This window comes from Aquarana catesbeiana, linkage group LG10, assembly GCF_042186555.1.
Source record: "Aquarana catesbeiana isolate 2022-GZ linkage group LG10, ASM4218655v1, whole genome shotgun sequence".
Lineage (NCBI taxonomy): Eukaryota > Metazoa > Chordata > Amphibia > Anura > Ranidae > Aquarana > Aquarana catesbeiana.
This window is the reverse complement of record NC_133333.1, coordinates 251,676,537-251,697,975: the sequence shown is the minus strand read 5'-3', so window position 1 is coordinate 251,697,975 and position 21,439 is coordinate 251,676,537. Positions and strand designations below refer to the sequence as shown.

Genomic DNA, 21,439 nt, shown 5'->3' with positions numbered 1-21,439 from the left:
CATCATTCACAACCAAATTCAAAATGGTGGCACCAGGGATCCAACAGCAAAGAGAAGAAACAGCTGCTGGAAGACGGTGCTGAGATCCATGGGCTACTAGGTCCCTGAATACTACTATAGGATTTGTAGCTGATGACTTTTAGCTTTTAAAACCACTAGAAGTTCCTCTTTGAAGTCGCATCATCTTAGACTTATCTGTCAATTTGGTTTCCATAAAGCTATGGTGTTCCCAGTAGATTGAAGGCCAGACTTAAGAGACCACAAATCAACCCCATTTGGAGTTTTGTTCCACAGCCCAATCATCTCCGGTTCCTATCAATTAACGAGGAACTTCTAACATAACTGGAAAAGGTGTTTCCTTACACCCTACAATTAGGAGGTGCCCACCCCCCCTTCCACAGACGGGTTATATTCCAATATTCCGAAGACTCACCTGACAAAATAAATGAATCCATTCAGTGTCACAGTTTTTGGTGCAAACGACCAAGGGGGCAGCTGGCCGCAGTTCACCATCGACCACAGGTCCGTGTCAGGGTCATAGCACTGCATGACCATTGTCTCTTTGCCTTCCAGCGACCCGATGGCGTAAAGCTTGCCCCGGCAGGAGGTGATGGAGCAGTTGTCCATGGGGTACATCATGGGCCGGAGCGATTCCCAGGAGTCTATGCTGTGGTCGTAGCGCTCCGTGCTGTCTGACCCGATGACGTAAAGAAGGCCTTTAAGCACGGTGGAGCTGTGATATTCCCTGGCCTTCAGCATGGGAGACACCTCTGTCCATTCATTCACGCTGGAGTTATACCGCCAAACGCAGTCGTACAGCCGGGAGCCATCAGACCCTCCTGAAACACACAATATAAAAAAGGTATTAACATGTATGTCTGGGCAAAATACACATGCAAACCAGTCAAGCCATCCTAAAAAATTAACACTCAACCAGGTAGGCCCTCACCTACCCCGCGCATCTGAGTCCGTTTTTGTTTCCACCCCTACCCACCTTCTAGCACCATCCCTTGGTTCCACCCCCTACCCACCTCCCAGCACTATCCCTTGGTTCCACCCCCTACCCACCTCCCAGCACCGTCCCTTGGTTCCACCCCCTACCCACCTCCCAGCACCTTCCCTTGGTTCCACCCCCTACCCACCTCCCAGCACCTTCCCTTGGTTCCACCCCCTACCCACCTCCCAGCACCTACCCTTGGTTCCACCCCCTACCCACCTCCCAGTACCGTCCCTTGGTTCCACCCCATACCCACTTCCCAGCACCGTCCCTTGGTTCCACCCCCTACCCACCTCCCAGTACCGTCCCCTGGTTCCACCCCCTACCCACCTCCCAGCACCATCCCTTGGTTCCACCCCCTACCCACCTCCCAGCACCGTCCCTTGGTTCCACCCCCTACCCACCTCCCAGCACCGTCCCTTGGTTCCACCTCCTACCCACCTCCCAGCACCGTCCCTTGGTTCCACCCCCTACCCACCTCCCAGCACCTTCCCTTGGTTCCACCCCCTACCCACCTCCCAGCACCATCCCTTGGTTCCACCTCCTACTCACCTCCCAGCACCATCCCTTGGTTCCATCCCCTACCCACCTCCCAGTACCGTCCCTTTTAGGGAACATAGAGCCAAGTATCTTTTTGTGGTGCTAAGTAAATTGTATGGAATTTGTTAATAACAAGCAGTAAAGATTTTATCTGGCCGTCTGTTCTAAAGGGGCTCTGATGTATGGTTGGATTTTAATGGAGACTCTGATATAAGGAGAACCTTTGCTTGCCTTTATCCAGCCCTCGGGGCACTATTCTTCCCACTGACACCAACAATGGGGCACTATTCTTCCCAATAACACCAATAATGGGACACTATGCCTCCTACTGACACCAACCAACTACAAAACTGGCCCTGTCTAACAGTTTACATTAAAAACAGAGGGTTTTGTCTGCACACATTTGCAAATATATGCGTAAGCCGCAGAGCCCACGCCAAGGGACCTCTCTATATACTGCACTCCTAACTCCTAATTTCCAGAGCCTCCATAGTGGAGCACATATAAGATTAGATAGATTAGGGGAAGGTATACCTGGAGGGAGCCAACCCCTCCTTAAAGGCACAGGGACACATGCCCAGCAAGAACACAATGGCACTATTCCTCCCACCGATACCAGTGATGGGGCACTATTCCTCCTACTGACACCAATGATGGGGCGCTATTCCTCCCACTGACACCAATGATGGGGCACTATTCCTCCCACTAATGATGGGACGCTATTCCTCCCACAGATACCAGTGATGGGGCACTATTCCTCCCACTGACACCAATGATGGGGCACTATTCCTCCCACTAATGATGGGACGCTATTCCTCCCACAGATACCAGTGATGGGGCACTATTCCTCCCACTGACACCAATGATGGGGCACTATTCCTCCCACTGACACCAATGATGGGGCACTATTCCTCCCACTGACACCAATGATGGGGCACTATTTCCCCCACTAAGACCAACAATGGGGCACTATTCCCCCCCCCTTAAAAGGTCCTACTCCCACTTACCACCAATGTAAGCAGACATTACTTCACTGACTACCACTGTAAAGTGGCATTTATCCACTGGCCATCAATGCAAAAGGGCCTCTCTCGCACTGGCCACCAATGTAAAGGAAATCCTTCATCCAGTGGCCCCCAATGTAAAGCAGGCCTTTCTCCTACTGAGCCCAGTGTTCATTGACCACCAATGTAAAGGGGGCTTCTCTCACTGACCACCAATGTATAGACTTCTCTCCTGATCAGGACTCTGTGCAGGCCAGTCAAGTTCCTGCACCCCAAACTCGCTCATCCATGTCTTTATGAACCTTGCTTTGTGCACTGGTCCAAATCATTTGGTGGAGGGGGAATTATGGTGTGGGGTTGTTTTTCAGGGGTTGGGCTTGGCCCCTTATTTCCAGTGAAGGGAACTCTTAAGGCGTCAGCATACCAAGACATTTTGGACAATTTCATGCTCCCAACTTTGTGGGAACAGTTTGGGGATGGCCCCTTCCTGTTCCAACATGACTGAGCACCAGTGTACAAAGCAAGGTCCATAAAAGACATGGATGAGCGAGTTTGGAGTGGAGGACCTTGACTGGCCTGCACAGTGTCCTGACCTCAACCCAATAAAACACCTTTGGGATGAATTAGAGCGGAGGCTGTGAGCCAGGCCTTCTTGTCCAACATCAGTGCCTGACCTCACAAATGCTCTTCTGGAAGAATGGTCAATCATCTAAACCTTGTGGACGGCCTTCCCAGAAGAGTTGAAGCTGTTATAGCTGCAAAGGGCGGAGCCAACTCAATATTGAACCCTATGGACTAAGACTGGGATGCCATTAAAAGTAGGGTAAACCAGACGTCGCCGGTTTCCAGGTACAGTCCCCGGACTGAGGACACTGTCCCCGATCCAAGTCTGTCCCCGGATTCAGGGCTGGATTAACGTAGACAGGCTATTCCATGCTGGATGACAAACAGCCTTGTGGCTCGGATGCCAACGCCCCCTGCTGGACGATCTCACTGCCACACCTGCTGCTGTTCAGTGGAGGAGAGGCAGAGCCAGAAATTGACTGTGTGGAGGGCTGAGAACGGGAGGTGAGCAGCAGGGGGGGGGCTGGAGTCTGTACACAGGGGAGGGGGGGTCTGTACACAGGGGAGGGGGGTCTATACACAGGGGGGAGGGGGGGTCTGTACACAGGGGAGGGGAGGGGTGGGTCAAAGCTAATGCAGCTGAATGGAGAGATGGAGAGTTTCGCTGTTGTGGGGGATGGGCTAAGAGGTGGATGCAGAGATAATCTGTGAGAGAAGGGTGCAGAGGTGAGCTATGGATGTGGGGGCAGAAGTGTCCTCTGTGCATTGCAAACCTCTGAACCCTGCACTCTATGCCTAACACCCTCCTGTATATTATGTAGTCCTGTGCCCAGCGCTCTGTATTATGTAGTCCTGTGCCCAGCACTCTGTATTATGTAGTCCTGTGCCCAGCACTCTGTATTATGTAGTCCTGTGCCCAGCACTCTGTATTATGTAGTCTTATGCCCAGCGCTCTGTATTATGTAGTCCTGTGCCCAGCGCTCTGTATTATGTAGTCCTGTGCCCAGCACTCTGTATTATGTAGTCCTGTGCCCAGCGCTCTGTATTATGTAGTCCTGTGCCCAGCACTCTGTATTATGTAGTCTTATGCCCAGCGCTCTGTATTATGTAGTCCTGTGCCCAGCGCTCTGTATTATGTAGTCCTGTGCCCAGCACTCTGTATTATGTAGTCTTATGCCCAGCGCTCTGTATTATGTAGTCCTGTGCCCAGCGCTCTGTATTATGTAGTCCTGTGCCCAGCACTCTGTATTATGTAGTCCTGTGCCCAGCGCTCTGTATTATGTAGTCCTGTGCCCAGCACTCTGTATTATGTAGTCTTATGCCCAGCGCTCTGTATTATGTAGTCCTGTGCCCAGCGCTCTGTATTATGTAGTCCTGTGCCCAGCACTCTGTATTATGTAGTCTTATGCCCAGCGCTCTGTATTATGTAGTCCTGTGCCCAGCGCTCTGTATTATGTAGTCCTGTGCCCAGCACTCTGTATTATGCAGTCCTGTGCCCAGCGCTCTGTATTATGTAGTCCTATGCCCAGCGCTCTGTATTATGTAGTCTTATGCCCAGCGCTCTGTATTATGTAGTCCTATGCCCAGCGCTCTGTATTATGTAGTCTTATGCCCAGCGCTCTGTATTATGTAGTCCTATGCCCAGCGCTCTGTATTATGTAGTCCTATGCCCAGCGCTCTGTATTATGTAGTCTTATGCCCAGCGCTCTGTATTATGTAGTCCTATGCCCAGCGCTCTGTATTATGTAGTCCTATGCCCAGCGCTCTGTATTATGTAGTCCTGTGCCCAGAGCTCTGTATTTTGTAGTCCTATGCCCAGCGCTCTGTATTATGTAGTCTTATGCCCAGCGCTCTGTATTATGTAGTCTTATGCCCAGCGCTCTGTATTATGTAGTCTTATGCCCAGCACTCTGTATTATGTAGTCCTATGCCCAGCACTCTGTATTATGTAGTCCTATGCCCAGAGCTCTGTGTATAATTCAATCCTGTTCATGTGCGTGTAAAGGCAGCCGTCCCAATACTTTTGGTAATAAAGTATCTGCCTGGAGTTCCATATTCTCTGCTGGAAAATTAGGATTCCGGGACTAACTAATCTCCTCCCGCTGCAAATGAAATGTATTTACTTGTGCTGAAAGTTGTTTATTGAGAGCGGCTGACGGCTATTAATACACCAGCGCGTGACGGTGACCATAAAGAGGGGGGGAAGCGGAGGATGGAGAGTGTGAACCCGTCTACCCAACATGGATCCAGGCCAACAAGTTCCGAACACAGCCGAGAACATGTCAACAGACAAAGGAAGAGCCTGGAGCGTCCTACAGCAACCAAAACAGCTTGAGCTGGTCCTGTGTACGATTTATGCTGGGAGAGGATCACAGACATACCCTGAATCAGGGGCACAGATCATGGGGCCCCCCCAGAGAAAAATGTTGATGGGGCCCCCCTGGCGACCTCCCTGCTGTCATAGATCTCAATATAAAGTTATGTATTAATCAAGGATAGGTAGCTGGAGAGTCATCAGCATAGTCAGTACATTACTTAGAAACACAGAAAAGTGACGTCAGAAAAAAGACCAAGAGGTCCATCGTGTTTGCCCCATTTTACAATTTTTTGGAATCTTTTATGATTTTTTTTTTTTGTCTTTTTTTGAAGGGGGGGGTGTGGTATTCTTTTTTTTTTGTAACTTTTTTGTCTAATTATAGATCTATGTCTGTCCCAAGCATGCCAGGATTCATTTACTGTTGACTGACTCCCTACCTTTGCTGGAAGTCTGTTCCAAACATCAACTACACCTTTGGTAAAAAAAAAATTAAAAAATTCCAATATTCGTTTTGAACTTTCCTCCTGCTGGTTTGAGGTCATGTCCCCATGTTCTTGATCGAGGGACCAGAGCTGTGGACAGAAGTTATGGGGAAAGAGGGAGGAGCAACAGTGCAGGGAACTTTTAGGCTTCATTCATTATAACGTCCTCTTAGATAGGCTGTTAGGTAAATTTAGTTTGGGCTTCTGCTGTAACTACAGAAGCTGGGATTGCTTGGTCTGGTCTGGTCTGGAGCTCCACAGGCTGGGAGTTTTGATGACCTCCCTCTTGACACTAGAAGAAGTTTCCGGAGATTAGGGCAGGAGAATGTAGGTAACCGGCCTGAATAGTTAGTAGGGTCTAGCCCAGGGTTTCGTAAACCACCCTTATAATAACTTTCCGGTCTCAGGGAACCCCTGCTAAAAATGACTAGACCTACAACTCGTGATACATTAATGTGATGGTCATTGGGAAGAATTACCACCTTACAGAGCTCAGGGTTTCTCAACCACGGTGCCTCCAGAGTTTGATAAGAGTTCCTTAAGCAATGAGCAATTTATGCCTATCAGATAACTTCCCACTGACACCATTGATCTTTTTAGCTCTCTGTAAGGGGGAAATTCTTCCCAATGTCCACAAATGTAAGGATCGTTCTTCCCACTGACCATCACACTAATTCATGGGTGTCCAAACTTTTTTCAAAGAGGGCCATATTTGATGAAGTGAACATGTGTGAGGGCTGACCATTTTGCCTAACATACTTTGAACCGTTAAAATTAAATGCAAAGGAACTAATACACTGCCCAACACTAATTATCTTGCCTTTGTGGCTGTGTGTGGTGAATAGTCTGAGGATGAGCTCTGGTGTGTTTATTGGCGTATAACACGCACGTTCACTTTAAGAGGGAAGTTTCAGGGAAAAAAAAAAAACTTACATTTTAAATAAAGAACTGTGAAGCAAAATAAGGGTCAGTGCCCATCAATGCAACCTAATCAGTGCCCATCTGCAGAATCACCACTGCCATGAATGCAGCCTCACCAGTGCCATGAACGCAGCCTCTGAATGCAGCCTCACCATTGCCATGAATGCAGCCTCACCAGTGCCATGAATGCAGCCTCACCAGTGCCATGAACGCAGCCTCACCAGTGCCATGAACGCAGCCTCACCAGTGCCATGAACGCAGCCTCACCAGTGCCATGAATGCAGCCTCTGAATGCAGCCTTACTATTGCCATGAATGCAGCCTCACTATTGCCATGAATGCAGCCTCACCATTGCCCTAAATGCAGCCTCACCATTGCCATGAATACAGCCTCACCATTGCCATGAATGCAGCCTCTAAATGCAACCTTACAAGTGCCATGAATGCAGCCTCACCATTGCCATGAATGCAGCCTTACAAGTGCCATGAATGCAGCCTCACCATTGCCATGAATGCAGCCTTACAAGTGCCATGAATGCAGCCTCACCATTGCCATCAGTTCAGCCTGATCCATACCCATCTGCAGCCTCGGAGGGGACAGGGAGGGGGGCGGGATGAGCGCCAACAGATTACATACAGGAGAATCTCCTGTTTACTCAGAATCCTCTTAAATACAAAGTCCCGCCTCCTATGATAGACAGAACAGTCATCCAGTGCCGGCCCAGGAGACGGGACTTCCTATTACAGAGGCCGCCGAGTAAACAGGAGATTCTCCTGTATGTAATCTGACGGCACTTATCCCGCCCCCCTCCCTGTCCCCCCCGAGGCTGCCAGAATGATAAATATGGTATATATCTGTTGGGGGCCACAAAAGATTATATATATATATATACACACACACACACACACACACACACACATTACCAGTGGGGCCGCATTAAACCAGAACGCGGGCCGGACTTTGGGCATGCCTGCAATGTATCATGAGTTATAGTAATTATTATCAGGGGTTCCCTGAAACCGGAAAGTTATTTCAAGAGTTCTTCTGTGTTGAAAAGGTTGAGAAAGGCTGGTCTAGCCAATCCCTGGGGAGGAGTGCCCAGATGGTAGATACATTCCTGTTAAATAGTCAGGAGGAGATGGTCTTCTTTTCCCCCGAGTGGGAATGGAACTGTGAGCTCCAGGGGGCCACTTGCCCTTGGAGCACTCCTGGACTAGACTACATTGTTGGGGCTACACCTATGGACTGTGTGCATTGTAAGAGCCTCTTTGCTTGTGCCGAGGCTTTTCATGGTCCCCAGCTGTGAAACTTGCCCCCCTTTTTTTTTTTTTTTTAGCTTTCTATCACTTGTTCTACATACTACTGCATGGTCCTCAGCAGCTATGCACCTATAGACTGTCTATTCTACTGCTACTACCTCTGTGAATATTATTGCTACTACTAAAATAGAAGTGTCCTTCACTAGCAACGCGTTTCGCTTTGGAGTATCCTGCATCACCCCCAGATCCCCTCCCAAGTTCCACTAGCAATAAATATAAAGAAAAAGACAACCCATAGACTGCTTATTGAGTGGGACTGGATGGAATGTTTGCTGTGTGCCGCACTGACTTGGGAAAGAGAGAACCTATTTAACTCACAGGGGCCCCTACGGAGGTAGTGATACATGCACAAGAGCACCTGGAGTCATAGAAATGTAACATTTAGCTATATTTCATTCCTCTGGAGCTACAGGCGTTGCATACAGCTGCCCACAGAAAATCAATGGCTGATGTGGGTATAAACCGGTACTTGCATAAACACACGCATGCGTAAACCAACATACAACCCCATCTGCCCTCACAGCTAGCCTTGAACAAAGCACTGCGTACACCTTCTCCCCTGGTGAACCAAAATCATTAAATGAGAAAAAAAATAAAAAATTTAGACGACTTCTATAATGTCCGAAATAATTGGCCCAATAAAGGAGATCACTGCTCACCTGTCACATAGATGTCATTCCCCAGTGCTGCGATGCTGTAACCTCCTCCCAGGTGATCTGGGAACTCCGCCAGGTACCTCCACTGCCCCGTGTGAGGGTTATAACAGTCCACCGTCACCAGCTCGTCACAGTCCTGGTCGCAGCCGCCGACCATCACCAATATTTCTGCCAGTCCCGTGGACGGCCGTGGCCTCATCCTCTCGCAGGGCAGGTCATGGCGGTCGTACTCTGAAGACTGAAAGGCACGGGCTTCCCCGATGAGCCTCAAGCAAGAGGGGCTGAAGTAGACCAGGGGGTCACTCTCCACGTGGGCCAGCAGGTAGAAGCGGCGGATGAAGGGCAGGCGGACGTGCTGGAAAAGCTCAGGCCAGCGGTGCTGGCGGTGGGGGAGGTCAGCCCTGACCCACCTAAGGATAATCTGATAAGCTGTCTCCTCCTTGTCCACGCACAGGCGGTCATCCATGATATATTCCAGCATCCGTTGCCACGGCAACCGTTCCACTTCCCGGGCCTGGGCCAGCTGTGGCATGTGGGCCAGGATGAAACGCTTGGTGCTCTCGGCCAGGCCCCGGCAGGCGTAGGCCTCAGCGAAGTCCTGAATCTCCAGACAGTTGCTGACATCCAGTTGACGCTCCAGATAGGCACAACAGGCCTCCTTCACTGAAGGAAACTGGAAGAGGTCCGCAGCCTGCAGGAGGGGCTCCACATTTTCTTGAGTGACAGTCACCCGGCCAGTGTAGCAGAAATCCACCAGCAGACCCAGGATGGGCCCAGTGACCTGATGCAGCTCCACCCGTTCAGCCTGGCTCTCCCGCAGCCTCCCAGCAAACATGGCACGGAAGTAGTTGCTGGCGGCGGCCAAAACAGTACGATGGCATGGGAAGTCTTGCCCTCCAGCGCTTACAGTCATGTCAAAGAACTTGTGCTCAGCCCTCAGCTCATTGATGCCTCGCAGGAGGTGGAGGGCATGCGAGGAGTCATAAAAGGGAAGAGAGGAGTCAGGAGAAGGCGGGGAGATGGAGGGAGACTGATCCATGATGAGTACCCAAACGCAAGAGTCAGCGGAGGATCATCTGTGGAAGACAAAATAAAAAAAAGGAGTTAAACATAGGCGATATTGGAAAAAAGGAGCATTTTCTTATTTATCGAAGCATCTGAAATTATAACCATTTGGGTTCCCCTTAGTGCAGCCAGAGATCAGGGTAAGGACAGTTGGAGAAAGTGAGAGGTGTTCAGATTTATGATTCTGTGCACGGACATCTCAAGAAGAACCAATGTGTGTGCCTATAATGTTCCATGGCAGCAAGGAAGATTCTCATTATCTGCTTTGGGCAAAAAAAAAAAAAATTCTATTAGGACAAAGTATAGAACACCTGTCTAGGATGTGGAACAACTCCTCTTGGCCCACTAGCTATCTTGGCATTGACATCTCAAGGAGGAACTGTGGTTGCCCATAAAACCAAATTCGATTTTTCAATGTCCTAAAAACAGCAAGGAAGATTCTCATTATCCGCTTTGGGCAACAAAAAAAAAAAACTCTATTAGGACAAAGTATAGAACACCTGTCTAGGATGTGGAACAACTCCTCTTGGCCCACCTTACTGTTGGCTGACTAGCTATCTTGGCATTGACATCTCAAGGAGCAACTGTGGTTGCCCATAAAACCAAATTCGATCTTTCAATGTCCTAAAACAGCAAGGAAGATTTTCATTATCTGCTTTGGACAACAAAAAAAATTTTCCTTCAGGACGAGGAATGGAACACCTGTCTAGGATATGGAACAATTACTCTTGGCTCACCTAACTATAGGCTGACTAGTACCTCGGCATTGACATCTCAAGGAGGAACCGTTGTGGTTGCACCATAACACCAAATTAAATCTTTCACCTTTTTAAAGGCAGCAAGGAAGATTCTCATTATCTGCTTTAGGCAACACAAATTTTCCTTCAGGATGAGAAATAGAACACCTGTCTAGAATATGGAACTACTCCTCTTGGCCGACCTTACTCTGGGCTGATTACCGTAGCTATCTTGGCATAGACATCTCAAGGAGGAACAGTTGTAGTTGCCCATAAAACAGTTCAAAAAGTTCAACCTTTCAGTGTTCTAAGGCAGCAAGGAAGATTCTCATTATCTGTTTGGGGCAATGAAAACTTTATTTCAGGACAGGGTATGGAACACGTGTCTAGGATGTGGAGCAACTTACTATGGGCTGAATAGCTATCTTGGCTGGGCATCTCCATGCTTCACATCATAAAGTTAAATGCTCCATAATCAGATTGCATCTGCTCTATACACCAATGGTTCTGGGTGGACAGTTGGCCACAGCAGCATAAAGGAATTTTTCCACTATCCCAAAATGAGGAATAGACCCTGTATTTTTGGATGCGTGTTGATGTATAAAGACATTTCGTTTAGAAAAACTCAGCCAACAGTTCATAGTGCCGTTATAAACCTGACAGTCTTTATCAAGCCTTAACATAAAAGTCTTCTATTGCATCTCATCATGAGTCAAATAAAATCCACCGCTCAAGCCCTGAGGAAGGGGGGAGGCCTTTCCCTCTGAAATGTGTTGGCTGTATTTGATGTTCTTCTTGACCAATAAACATTTAAAAAAAGACCTCTGAGTGATATGAGCTTTTGTACTAGGCGCACTTCAATACCCAACCCAGAGTTTATTCCCTGTATGAAAGCATGCTGCTCTATATGTAGATTTCTAAATGTTCCTTCTAGTGATAATTTGTGCAGCTGGTAGAGTGACCGGCCTTCCCAGCTCCGTTGAGTAGGGATGAGCTTGAGTTTAATTTGAACCCAGAAGTTCATAGTTTGTTATGCTAAATAAGGACACCAGTCCATCTAGTTCAATCTGTGTAGGTGGATGTGAACATCTATGTCTCGGCCAGTGAGCTGTGGGTGGGGGGGATTTTTCACTCCACAGCTGATGTACACAAAGGGGTGGGGATTCTCATGACATCATTGACCTAATTTGACCACATGACCATTTTAAAACAAGGACATTGTCCCAATATGACCATGTTGGCAAATTAGGTCAATGATGTCATGAGAATCCCCAAGTCCTTTATGTACACTGGCTGCAGGGTGGGAAATACCCCACCCGCAGCTCATTGGCCTAGCAAGGACAGCTAATTTCTGGGTTGGAACGAAACTCAAGCCCAAACCCAAGCTCAGCATTATTGTTCAGCTCAGTCAGTTGAGTCAGACCCAGGGCTTTGTTGGGTCAGACCCAGGGCTTTGTTGGGTCAGACCCAGGGCTTTGTTGGGTCAGACCCAGGGCTTCGTAGGGTCAGACCCAGGGCTTCGTAGGGTCAGACCCAGGGCTTCGTAGGGTCAGACCCAGGGCTTCGTAGGGTCAGACCCAGGGCTTCGTAGGGTCAGACCCAGGGCTTCATAGGGTCAGACCCAGGGCTTCATAGGGTCAGACCCAGGGCTTTGCATCGTCAGACCCAGGGCTTCGTAGGGGCAGACCCAGGGCTTCGTAGGGGCAGACCCAGGGCTTTGCATCGTCAGACCCAGGGCTTTGCATCGTCAGACCCAGGGCTTCGTAGGGGCAGACCCAGGGCTTCGTAGGGGCAGACCCAGGGCTTCGTAGCGTCAGACCCAGGGCTTCGTAGCGTCAGACCCAGGGCTTCGTAGCGTCAGACCCAGGGCTTCGTAGCGTCAGACCCAGGGCTTCGTAGCGTCAGACCCAGGGCTTCGTAGCGTCAGACCCAGGGCTTCGTAGCGTCAGACCCAGGGCTTCGTAGGGTCAGACCCAGGGCTTCGTAGCGTCAGACCCAGGGCTTCGTAAGGTCAGACCCAGGGATTTTCTTCTCAGAGAAAAAGTGTAGGAACTCCTGCCTTCTGAGTCAGCCTTCTTTTCTGCCCCCTACCATCCTCTGAGCAATGTCCCTTGGTTCCACCTCTTACCTCCCAGTACCGCCCCTTTTAGAGATTACAGAACCAAGTATCCTTTTGTGCTACTAAGTGATTTGCACAGAATTTGTTAATGATAGCAAGAAAGACAGTAAAATCCCCTGCTGTGAGTAACAATAGGCCCCACCCCAGCAACAGTGGACCCCCCCAAAAACAATAGGCCTCCCTCAGCAACAATAGATCTCCCATGCAACAATAGACTTTCCTCCTCCACCCCCCCCCCTAGCAACAATGCCCCTCGCGGCAACAAAAAAAACACACCAGCAACAACAGATGTACCAGCAGCCATCATCAATAGATCTCCCTCTCAACAGTAGATCCCTCCCAGCAATAATTGACCCTCCACCATCAACATACACCTACCCGGCAACAATAGACCCCCACGCAAAAATATATCCCTATTAGCGAAAATAGATTTTCCCAGCAGCCAGCATCAGTAGACCCTCCAGAACACCCCAGCACTCCTTTCCATTACATACATACATTGCTGGAGGTGTCAGAACTGCGTTCCCTCGCGCTCCAACTGAATAAAAGCCCTGGTTAGATCTAACCTGTAGGCTTGTTGTGGGGATTCCCCACCCCGCAGCTGATGTACACAAAGGGGTGGCCATTTTAGGACAAGGACCTTCTGCCCAAATTAGGTTAATGATGTCATAAGAATTCCCAACCCCTCTGTGTACATCAGCTGCTTGGTGGGGAATACCCTGCCTGCAGCTCATTGGCCCAGCAACGACAGCCAATTTCTGGGTTCAAACCAAACTCAAGCCCAAAACGAACTTCAGTCACTACAGCTCAGTAAGTTCTATAAAGAGCCTACTGAGCTTGGTTGTGTCAGACCTGACCCATAGGCGTGCACTGAATGTGCAGTCACCACTAAGCAGAAGGCAGAGGCGTCCTAAAAGATGGCTGCAGCCATGTGCATGAACTGTACATTTGCAGGCTACATATAGAAACAAGGTTTTAAAACATTAACAATCATGGACAGAAGTCATTGTTCAAAGCTGATCATATTGACAAAACGTATATAAAGTCCAAACGCTCTGCTTTATTAAACATGCCACAAATTTGGGCGTATAACTGTAGATGATCCTTGAAAAGGGAACCCGTCGTAACATTCGGAGGATGACATTTATGAGCACCTTCTTAGCTGTCTCTGACGTTAATATCTTTTGAGTCACCGACCAGAAACAAGCATATGAGTCAGATAAGTAAGAGTGAGGTCAGCACTCCTAATCTTGGGTCAATGACTCACAGCATTGAAGTCCAATGGATTAACATGACCGGTAGAAGTCTAGCATAGCATCCCTATAATACAAAAATTGTGCCAGATCACCTTGAAAACACAGATCCAACAGCAAAGCAGGTCTGGGCTTTTTTTAATTTATTTTTTAAACCGTGCTGGTCAACTTGGCAGATATGGGGGCCTCAACTGTGGTCCTTGGCATCACCAAGGGGTCCTGCACATAACATTCAAACCCAAGTCTGTTAATTAGAAACAAATACAGTTAGCGCCATATATATTTGGACACAGGCACAATTTTAGTTTTTTCAGGTATTTACCAAAGCATATTCAAGCTATCATTATATAATGGATATGGGCTGAAAGTGCACCCTCCCGGGTTTAATTTGAGGGTATGTACATCCAAATCGGAGGAAGGGTTTAGGAATTACAGCTCTTAAGCATAGCCACCCCCCCCCCCTATTTTTTAAGGGACCAAAAGTAATTGGACAATTGAATCAAAAGCTGTTTCATGGCCAGGTGTGGGCTACTCCTTAGTTTTTTCTTCATCAATTAAGCAGGTAAAAGGTCTGGAGTTGATTCTAAGTGTGGTATTTGCATTTGGAATCTATTGCTGTGAACCTACATCATGCATTCAAATGAGCTGTCCATGCAAGTGAAACAGGCCATTGTAAGGCTTCAAAAACTAAACAAATCCATCGGAGAGATAGCAGCAACATTAGGAGTGGCCAAATCAACAGTTTGGTACATTCTGAGGAAAGAAGAACGCACTGGTGAGCTCAGCAACATGAAAAGGCCTGGACTTCCACAGAAGACAACAGTGGTGGATGATCACATGATCCTCTATATCAGGGGTGTCCAAACTACGGCCCTCCAGCTGTTGCGGAACTACACTTCCCATGAGGCATTGTAAAACTCTGACATTCACAGACATGACTAGGCATGATGGGAGTTGTAGTTCTTTAACAACTGGAGGGCCATAGTTTGGACACCACTGCTCTATATGGTAAAGAAAAACCCATTCACAACATCCAGACAAGTGAAGGACACTCTCTAGGAGGTGGGTGTATCATTGTCAAAGTCTACAATCAAGAGAAGACTTCACAAGAGCAAATACAGAGGGTTCACCACAAGGTGCAAACCATTCATAGGCCTGAAAAATAGAAAAGCCAGGTTAGACTTTGCCAAAAAACATCTAAAAAAGCCAGGCCAGTTCTGGAAAAGCATTCTTTGGACGGATGAAACTAAAATTAATCTGTAGCAGAATGACGGGAAGAAAAAAAAAAAAAAAGTGTGGAGAAGGCTTGGAACAGCTGATGATCCAAAGCACACAAGGTCATCTGTGGTCACATGGTGGAGCTTGCAGTGTGATGGCATTGGCATGCATGGCTTCCAGTGGCACTGGGTCATTGGTGTTTATTGATGATGTGACAGAAGACAGAAGCAGCCGGATGAATTCTGCAGTGTTTAGAGATATACTGTCAGCCCAGATTCAGCCAAATGCAGCAAAGTTGGTTGGACGGCGCTTCACAGTACAGATGGACAATGATCCAAAACACAATGCAAAAGCAACCCAGGAGCTTTTAAAGGAAAAGAAGTGGAATATTCTGCAATGGCCAAGTCAATTACCTGATCTCAACCCAATTGAGCATTTCACTTGCTGAAGGCAAAACTAAAGGCAGAAAGAGCCACAAACAAAGAACAACTGAAGACAGCTGCAGTTAGAGCCTGGCGAAGTGTCAGAAAGGAGGAAAGCCCAGTCTTTAGTAATGTCCATGGGTTCCAGACTTCAGGCAGTCATTGCCAGTAAAGGATTCTCAACAAAATAATAAAGACGAACATTTTATTTAGGATTATATTCATTTGTCCAATTACATTTAAGCCCCTAAAAATGGGGGGACTGTGTATAAAAATGGTTGCAGTTCCAAAAATTTTGTACTTGATATTTATGTTCAACCCCTTGAATTAAAGCTGAAAGTCTGCACTTCAAATTCATTTGGATGGTTTCATTTTAATTTTATTCTGGTGGCATACAGAGCCAAAAGTATCCCTGTGCCCAAATATATATGGACCTAACTGTATATCCCTGCAATGGCCACCTACCCCCCTCCACTGCAAGAGTCAAGTGCTTGTTCGATCAAGGAGTGCTACAATTAGAATACTTACCTTATTCTGCACTCCGGTAGGGTTCCTCCAGGGTGCTACTGGTCCCCTGCAGCTTCTTCTCTATGCCTCTCATGGCCGTGGTCACACTTGTGTCTTCTCCACCCGCCATGGCCTCCCCACCCCCCCCCGCCACGGTCGGACAGGTGGGTCTGGTGCACTTACCTCATCTATGGTGGGCAGCGATTCTCCCAAGCTTCACCGGCGGCTTCCCTTGCTCGGCGGCAGCGACGGCTTTCCCTGCTCTCCACGGGCATCGCGGCGTTCCTCCCTCCTCCACGGCGGCCAACTGGGACCCTTCTCTTTTCGGCTAATTGGAAAATGGGTCTGAGACCTGCTTCTGATTGGCCGGATTGAGGATCAGTGTTTCCATAGCAAATATTAATTTGCTGTTGTAACACCTGGATGGGCTCGTGGCACAATGCTCTGCGCCACGAGCTCACCCTATTTTGAAGCCTATTAGAGCCTCTGGCTCTAATCAGGTGCTTCAAAAAAAAAAACACACCCCCCTCGTAGAAATTCATGCGCCCGGCGCCCTGAAAGGGGCCGGACGCATGAATAGTGGGGTGGCGGTGTTCTGTCAAAATAGCAGCCGTGGATAGAGCATGGGGTTTGTGGCCGTGGATAGAGGGGCACCCCTAATGGACGGGGCCGCCGCTGCTTCCAGCATTTGTAATGCTACAGGAGACTGTCAGAGACTTCGGACCTAATTATAGGAGAGATGGTCAGAGATGAGCTACAGGTGTGATTGGACACTGAAGGCATGCTATAAGAGACTGACACTACGATACACGAGACTGCTAGAGATCCCTGCCATTACAGCTAGACATGGGCGGTTCCTTTCATTCTGATCCAAAATTCAGAAAAACATTTTCTTGTTATTCGGAAATTCGGATGTATCTGAATTTCCAAATTACAATAGTAACGAATTTAAATGAATCCGAAATAACGTAACAAATATTTCAGATGCAATTAGAATCTTTTTTGAATCTAGTTGGAAATTCACATATAAAAGAGAATAAAATAGAATAAAAAAGAAAGGAATAGAATAGAAAAGAATAGGATAGAACAGAAATTAAAAGAATAGGACAACATTAGATAGAAATAAAGGAATATAATAGAATAGAATAAAAACAAAGAATAGAATAAAATAGAATGAATATAACCATCTTCTAAAATTCGAAAAGAAAAAAAAGAATAGAAAAGAAAGAAAAGAATAGAAAAAAACAATAGAATAAAATACAAAAAGAGTATAACTTTCTTCCGAAATTCAAATTTTGAATAGAATAAATTCAAATTGGAATAGAATTAAAAAGAATAGAAAAAAAACACAACCATCTTCCGAAATTTGAATAGAAAATAAAATAATAGAATAGGGAATAAAAAAAATAGAATGAAATGGAAAAGCAATAGAATAGAAAGAATATAACAATATAACCATTTTGCGAAATTCGAATTCCGAACAGAATAGAAAAGAATATAATAGAAAATAAAAACAATAGAATGGAATAAAAAGAATATAACCATCTTCCAAAATTTGAATTATGAATAGAATAAAATTAGATTTTGATTTGAATTGATTCGAATATGCCAAATTTGGCCGAACTGAGCTCAATTTGTCCGAATTTAGAAAATGCCAATCGATTGGAATTCGAAAAAAATGAAACAAATTCCGAAAATTAACTTAAACTAATTTATGTGGAGAACAAATTGAAGCAAATTTTTTCATTCTGCACATGTCTGATTACAACTGGTTTACAAGTCAACTGTCTCTCACTCCCAGCTGCCAATACTTGGGGGCTACACGCTGCCAAAGAGCTACATATAAGATATATGTAATGCGACAGAAGACTGTCAGAGACATGCTACATGTGTGGTTGGAGACTGACGGCATGCTATAGGAGACAGTCGGAGATTGGCAACATGATACATGAGAAGGCTAGAGATCTCTGGCATTACAGCTTGTTTAAGTCAACGCTCTCACTCCCAGATCACTCCCAGATCACTCCCAGATGCTGATGGGGGGGCTACACACTGCCAGAGAGCAACATATAAAGATACTGTATATGTAATGCAACAGAAGACTGTCAGAGACTACAGGGACATGCTTAGGGTTGCCACCTTTTCTTCAAGTCAAACCCGAACACTTTAGCGGCGCACAGAAATGTTTTTTTTTTATAGTATAAAAGTAAAACTATACATATATTTTGCAATTAAGTAACATTTCTAATGATATGAAGTTAATCACAAGAGTTCCCCTTTACATCAGAGTCCACAGAGTTCCCCTTTACATCAGAGTCCACAGAGTTCCCCTTTACATCAGAGTCCACAGAGTTCCCCTTTTACATCAGAGTCCACAGAGTCCCCCTTTACATCAGAGTCCACAGAGTTCCCCTTTTACATGTGAATCCCCTTGCAGAGTTATCTTACACTGTAAGGGGGGACGCTGCAGACTCTGATGTAAGGGAGAACTCTGGGGACTCTGACATAAGGGATGCTCTGGGAACCCTGATTTAAGGGGGAACACTGAGAACTCTGATGTACGGAGAGGACTCTGATGTAAAGGGGGACACTGTGGCCTCTGGTGTAGAGGGGAGCTCTGATGTAAGGGGTGCTCTGAGAACCCTGATTTACCTTAGTGTACTCACTCAAAGGCAGGAGAGAGAAGGGGGGAGACTTCAGTCACAGACAGGGATGGATGGTGAGCTCACTCACCCCTTGGCAGTCAGCACCTCCCATCTAGATGTATCTGAGGCTGCTGGACTTCAAATTTCCTTTTCTGAGGCTCAGCACCAGGGATTGGAGTGTGGGCAGACACAGAGGGGTAGGAGTGGGAGGAAGAGGTGCAGATTGAACCCTCTCTCCTCTCCCGTCTGTGTGTGGGGGGGAGGGGGAACTGTTAGTGTTGGCTTTGGGCAGTGTGAAAGAGAGTGTAACAGACACTCTCAGCTTACACAACTACAGCCAGCAACCCGGCTGGGAAGCCATAGCCCGGTCTGAATATGTCCGGGTTTCAGGCAGTTTGAAACCCGGACACACGATTCCAAACCCCAACTGTCCGGGTGAATCCTGGACATGCTACATGTGTGGTTGGAGACTGAAGGCATGCTATGAGAGACGGTCAGAGACTAGTACCATGATACATAGGACTGGGGGGGGGGGGGCACATATTCAGTATATGTCACTGTAGAGAAAATTCTCACAGACTGCAGCCAACAATACAAGAGAGTGTCAGAGTCATGCTGTAGGTTTGGTTGGAGATGTGCTACAGGAAACAAATCAGAGATCGGCGACATGAAACTGCCAGAGACCACCATAGTTTCAATCATACCTTGCCAGTCCCAGCTGCTGGAGCTTGAGGGGCCACACAGGAAGGATCAAAGAGCCACACATAATATTCAATACACTGTATACAACGCTACAGAAGACTGTCAGAGATAGGGTTGCCACTTTTTCTTCAAGCCAAACCCGAATACTTTAGTGGCGCACAGACATATTTTTTTTTTATTATACACTATAGGATTGTAACAGACCTGGGACAACTTTTGGGCTCTCCAAAGAGAACAGAAATGCTGCGCACATAGTGCCCCCCCCTCACCCTCCTGTCAAGCCTTGTTCCGAGCCACATTCCTGTCTGAATAACGTGTCCGGGTTTTAGATGAAGTCTGAAACCCCCGGACACATGATTCAAAACCCGGACTGTCCGGGGTGAATCCTGGACAGGTGGCAACCCTAGTCAGAGACTGCAAACCTACTACAGGGGATGGTCAGAGGGGCCGCAGGTGGAGCGTCAGGTGCCTTTAAGACATCAACAACCGCACATTAGCTCTGCGACAAAAACATCGCCGAACACAAAACACGACCCAGAAATGATCTGCGTCCAAAGCCACAGCTACGCTCAAAACCAACCGTGCCACTGATCTCTGCGTCCAAAGCCACAACCACGCTCAAAGCCAACCATGCCACTGATCTCTGCGTCCAAAGCCACAACCACGCTCAAAGCCAACCATGCCACTGATCTCTGCGTCCAAAGCCACAACTACGCTCAAAACCAACAATTGCACTCATTTCTACATTCAAAGCCACAGCATGCACTCTACAAATACAGACGGCGGCCTATATCGGGCCCCCCCGGGGTCCGGAGACAGCGTACTGACCCGCAAGTTAAAGGAAGAGAAGGATAGTAGGACCTAGTGAGCCGATCCTTCCTACGGAGAGGTCTGTGTCTGCTCCGGCTATTCTATTCCTAGTCGCTGGCAGCGCGCAGTCTGGCTCTGGAAATCTAAACTGCAGCTGCTCACAAGGCGAGCTTTGTCACCCAACGTCCTCCCACTGGGCTGTGCCTAGGCACCACGTGGCCCGGGACGCAGAGCCACATTGACCCCAATCTGCTGTCACCCCCCCCCCCACCTTCCATCCCAAGGCTTGTGACTCACCAGCACAGCAAGTGACAACATTATGTCATCAGCCTATAAGCAGTGCGGGAAGCTCAGGAAAAAAACACGGATCCCCGCAGGCGATAGTCAGCTCTGCGCTTAGAAATAATTATGGGAGGGATCCGTCTGCGAGCCAAAATTCTCTTCTGTCTGCACAGCGAGCAGCTGCTCCAAATCCCCACCCAACCGGGGGGCTCCGGAGACTCCGAATGGAAAAAAAGGACTGATTGTCCAAATATATCCACAGGGTTTATGGATTCTGGAATTATGGATGGATTCATTTTTTGTTAATTTGGATTTGTTTATTAAATCATTTACAGGATTTTTTGTTCATTATTTGGATCATTTATTTGGATTGTTTATTATTTACAAATTTAGGAATTATTTATGGGATTTTTTTTTCTTGTTCATTATTTGGATTATTTATTGATTATTTATGGATTTGAAAATTGATTGCTTTTTTTTTTGTTCATTTGGATTAATTATTTACAGATTTTTTTTATTATATATTTGGATTTTTTATTATTATTATTTATGGATTTGGGAATTATTTATGGGAATTGTTTGTTGTTAATTATTTGGATTAATTTATTATTTACAGGTTTTTTGTTCATTAATTGGATTATTTATTTGGATTGTTTATTGATTATTTATGGATTTTTTAAAGAATTGTTTGGGAATTGTTTGCTTATTATTTGGATTCATTTATTAATTGTTTACAGATTTTTTGTTCATTATTCGGATTATTTATTTGGATTGGTTGTTATTATTTACAGATTTAGGAATTATTTATGAGAGGAGAGAGAGAGAGAGAGAGAGGGAGAGAGAGAGAGGGAAGAGAGAGAGAGAGAGAGAGAGGGAAGA

The 21,439-nt window shown here is 46.9% G+C and overlaps 1 protein-coding gene across 1 annotated transcript in view; it reads right to left on the bottom strand.

Moving 5' to 3' along the window:
* The window catches only part of KLHL21 (kelch like family member 21), a 35,879-nt gene extending 14,857 nt beyond the window's left edge, over positions 1–21,022 (bottom strand). The window contains exons 1-3 of the mRNA XM_073603626.1: positions 20,297–21,022; positions 8,804–9,876; positions 434–839 (exon numbers count right to left, since the gene is read on the bottom strand). Of these exons, the coding sequence (XP_073459727.1) occupies positions 434–839; positions 8,804–9,839 (1,442 nt within the window). The 5' untranslated portion in view covers positions 9,840–9,876; positions 20,297–21,022. The remainder of the gene's footprint in view (positions 1–433; positions 840–8,803; positions 9,877–20,296) is intronic.
* Between the last annotated feature and the right edge of the window lie 417 nt (positions 21,023–21,439).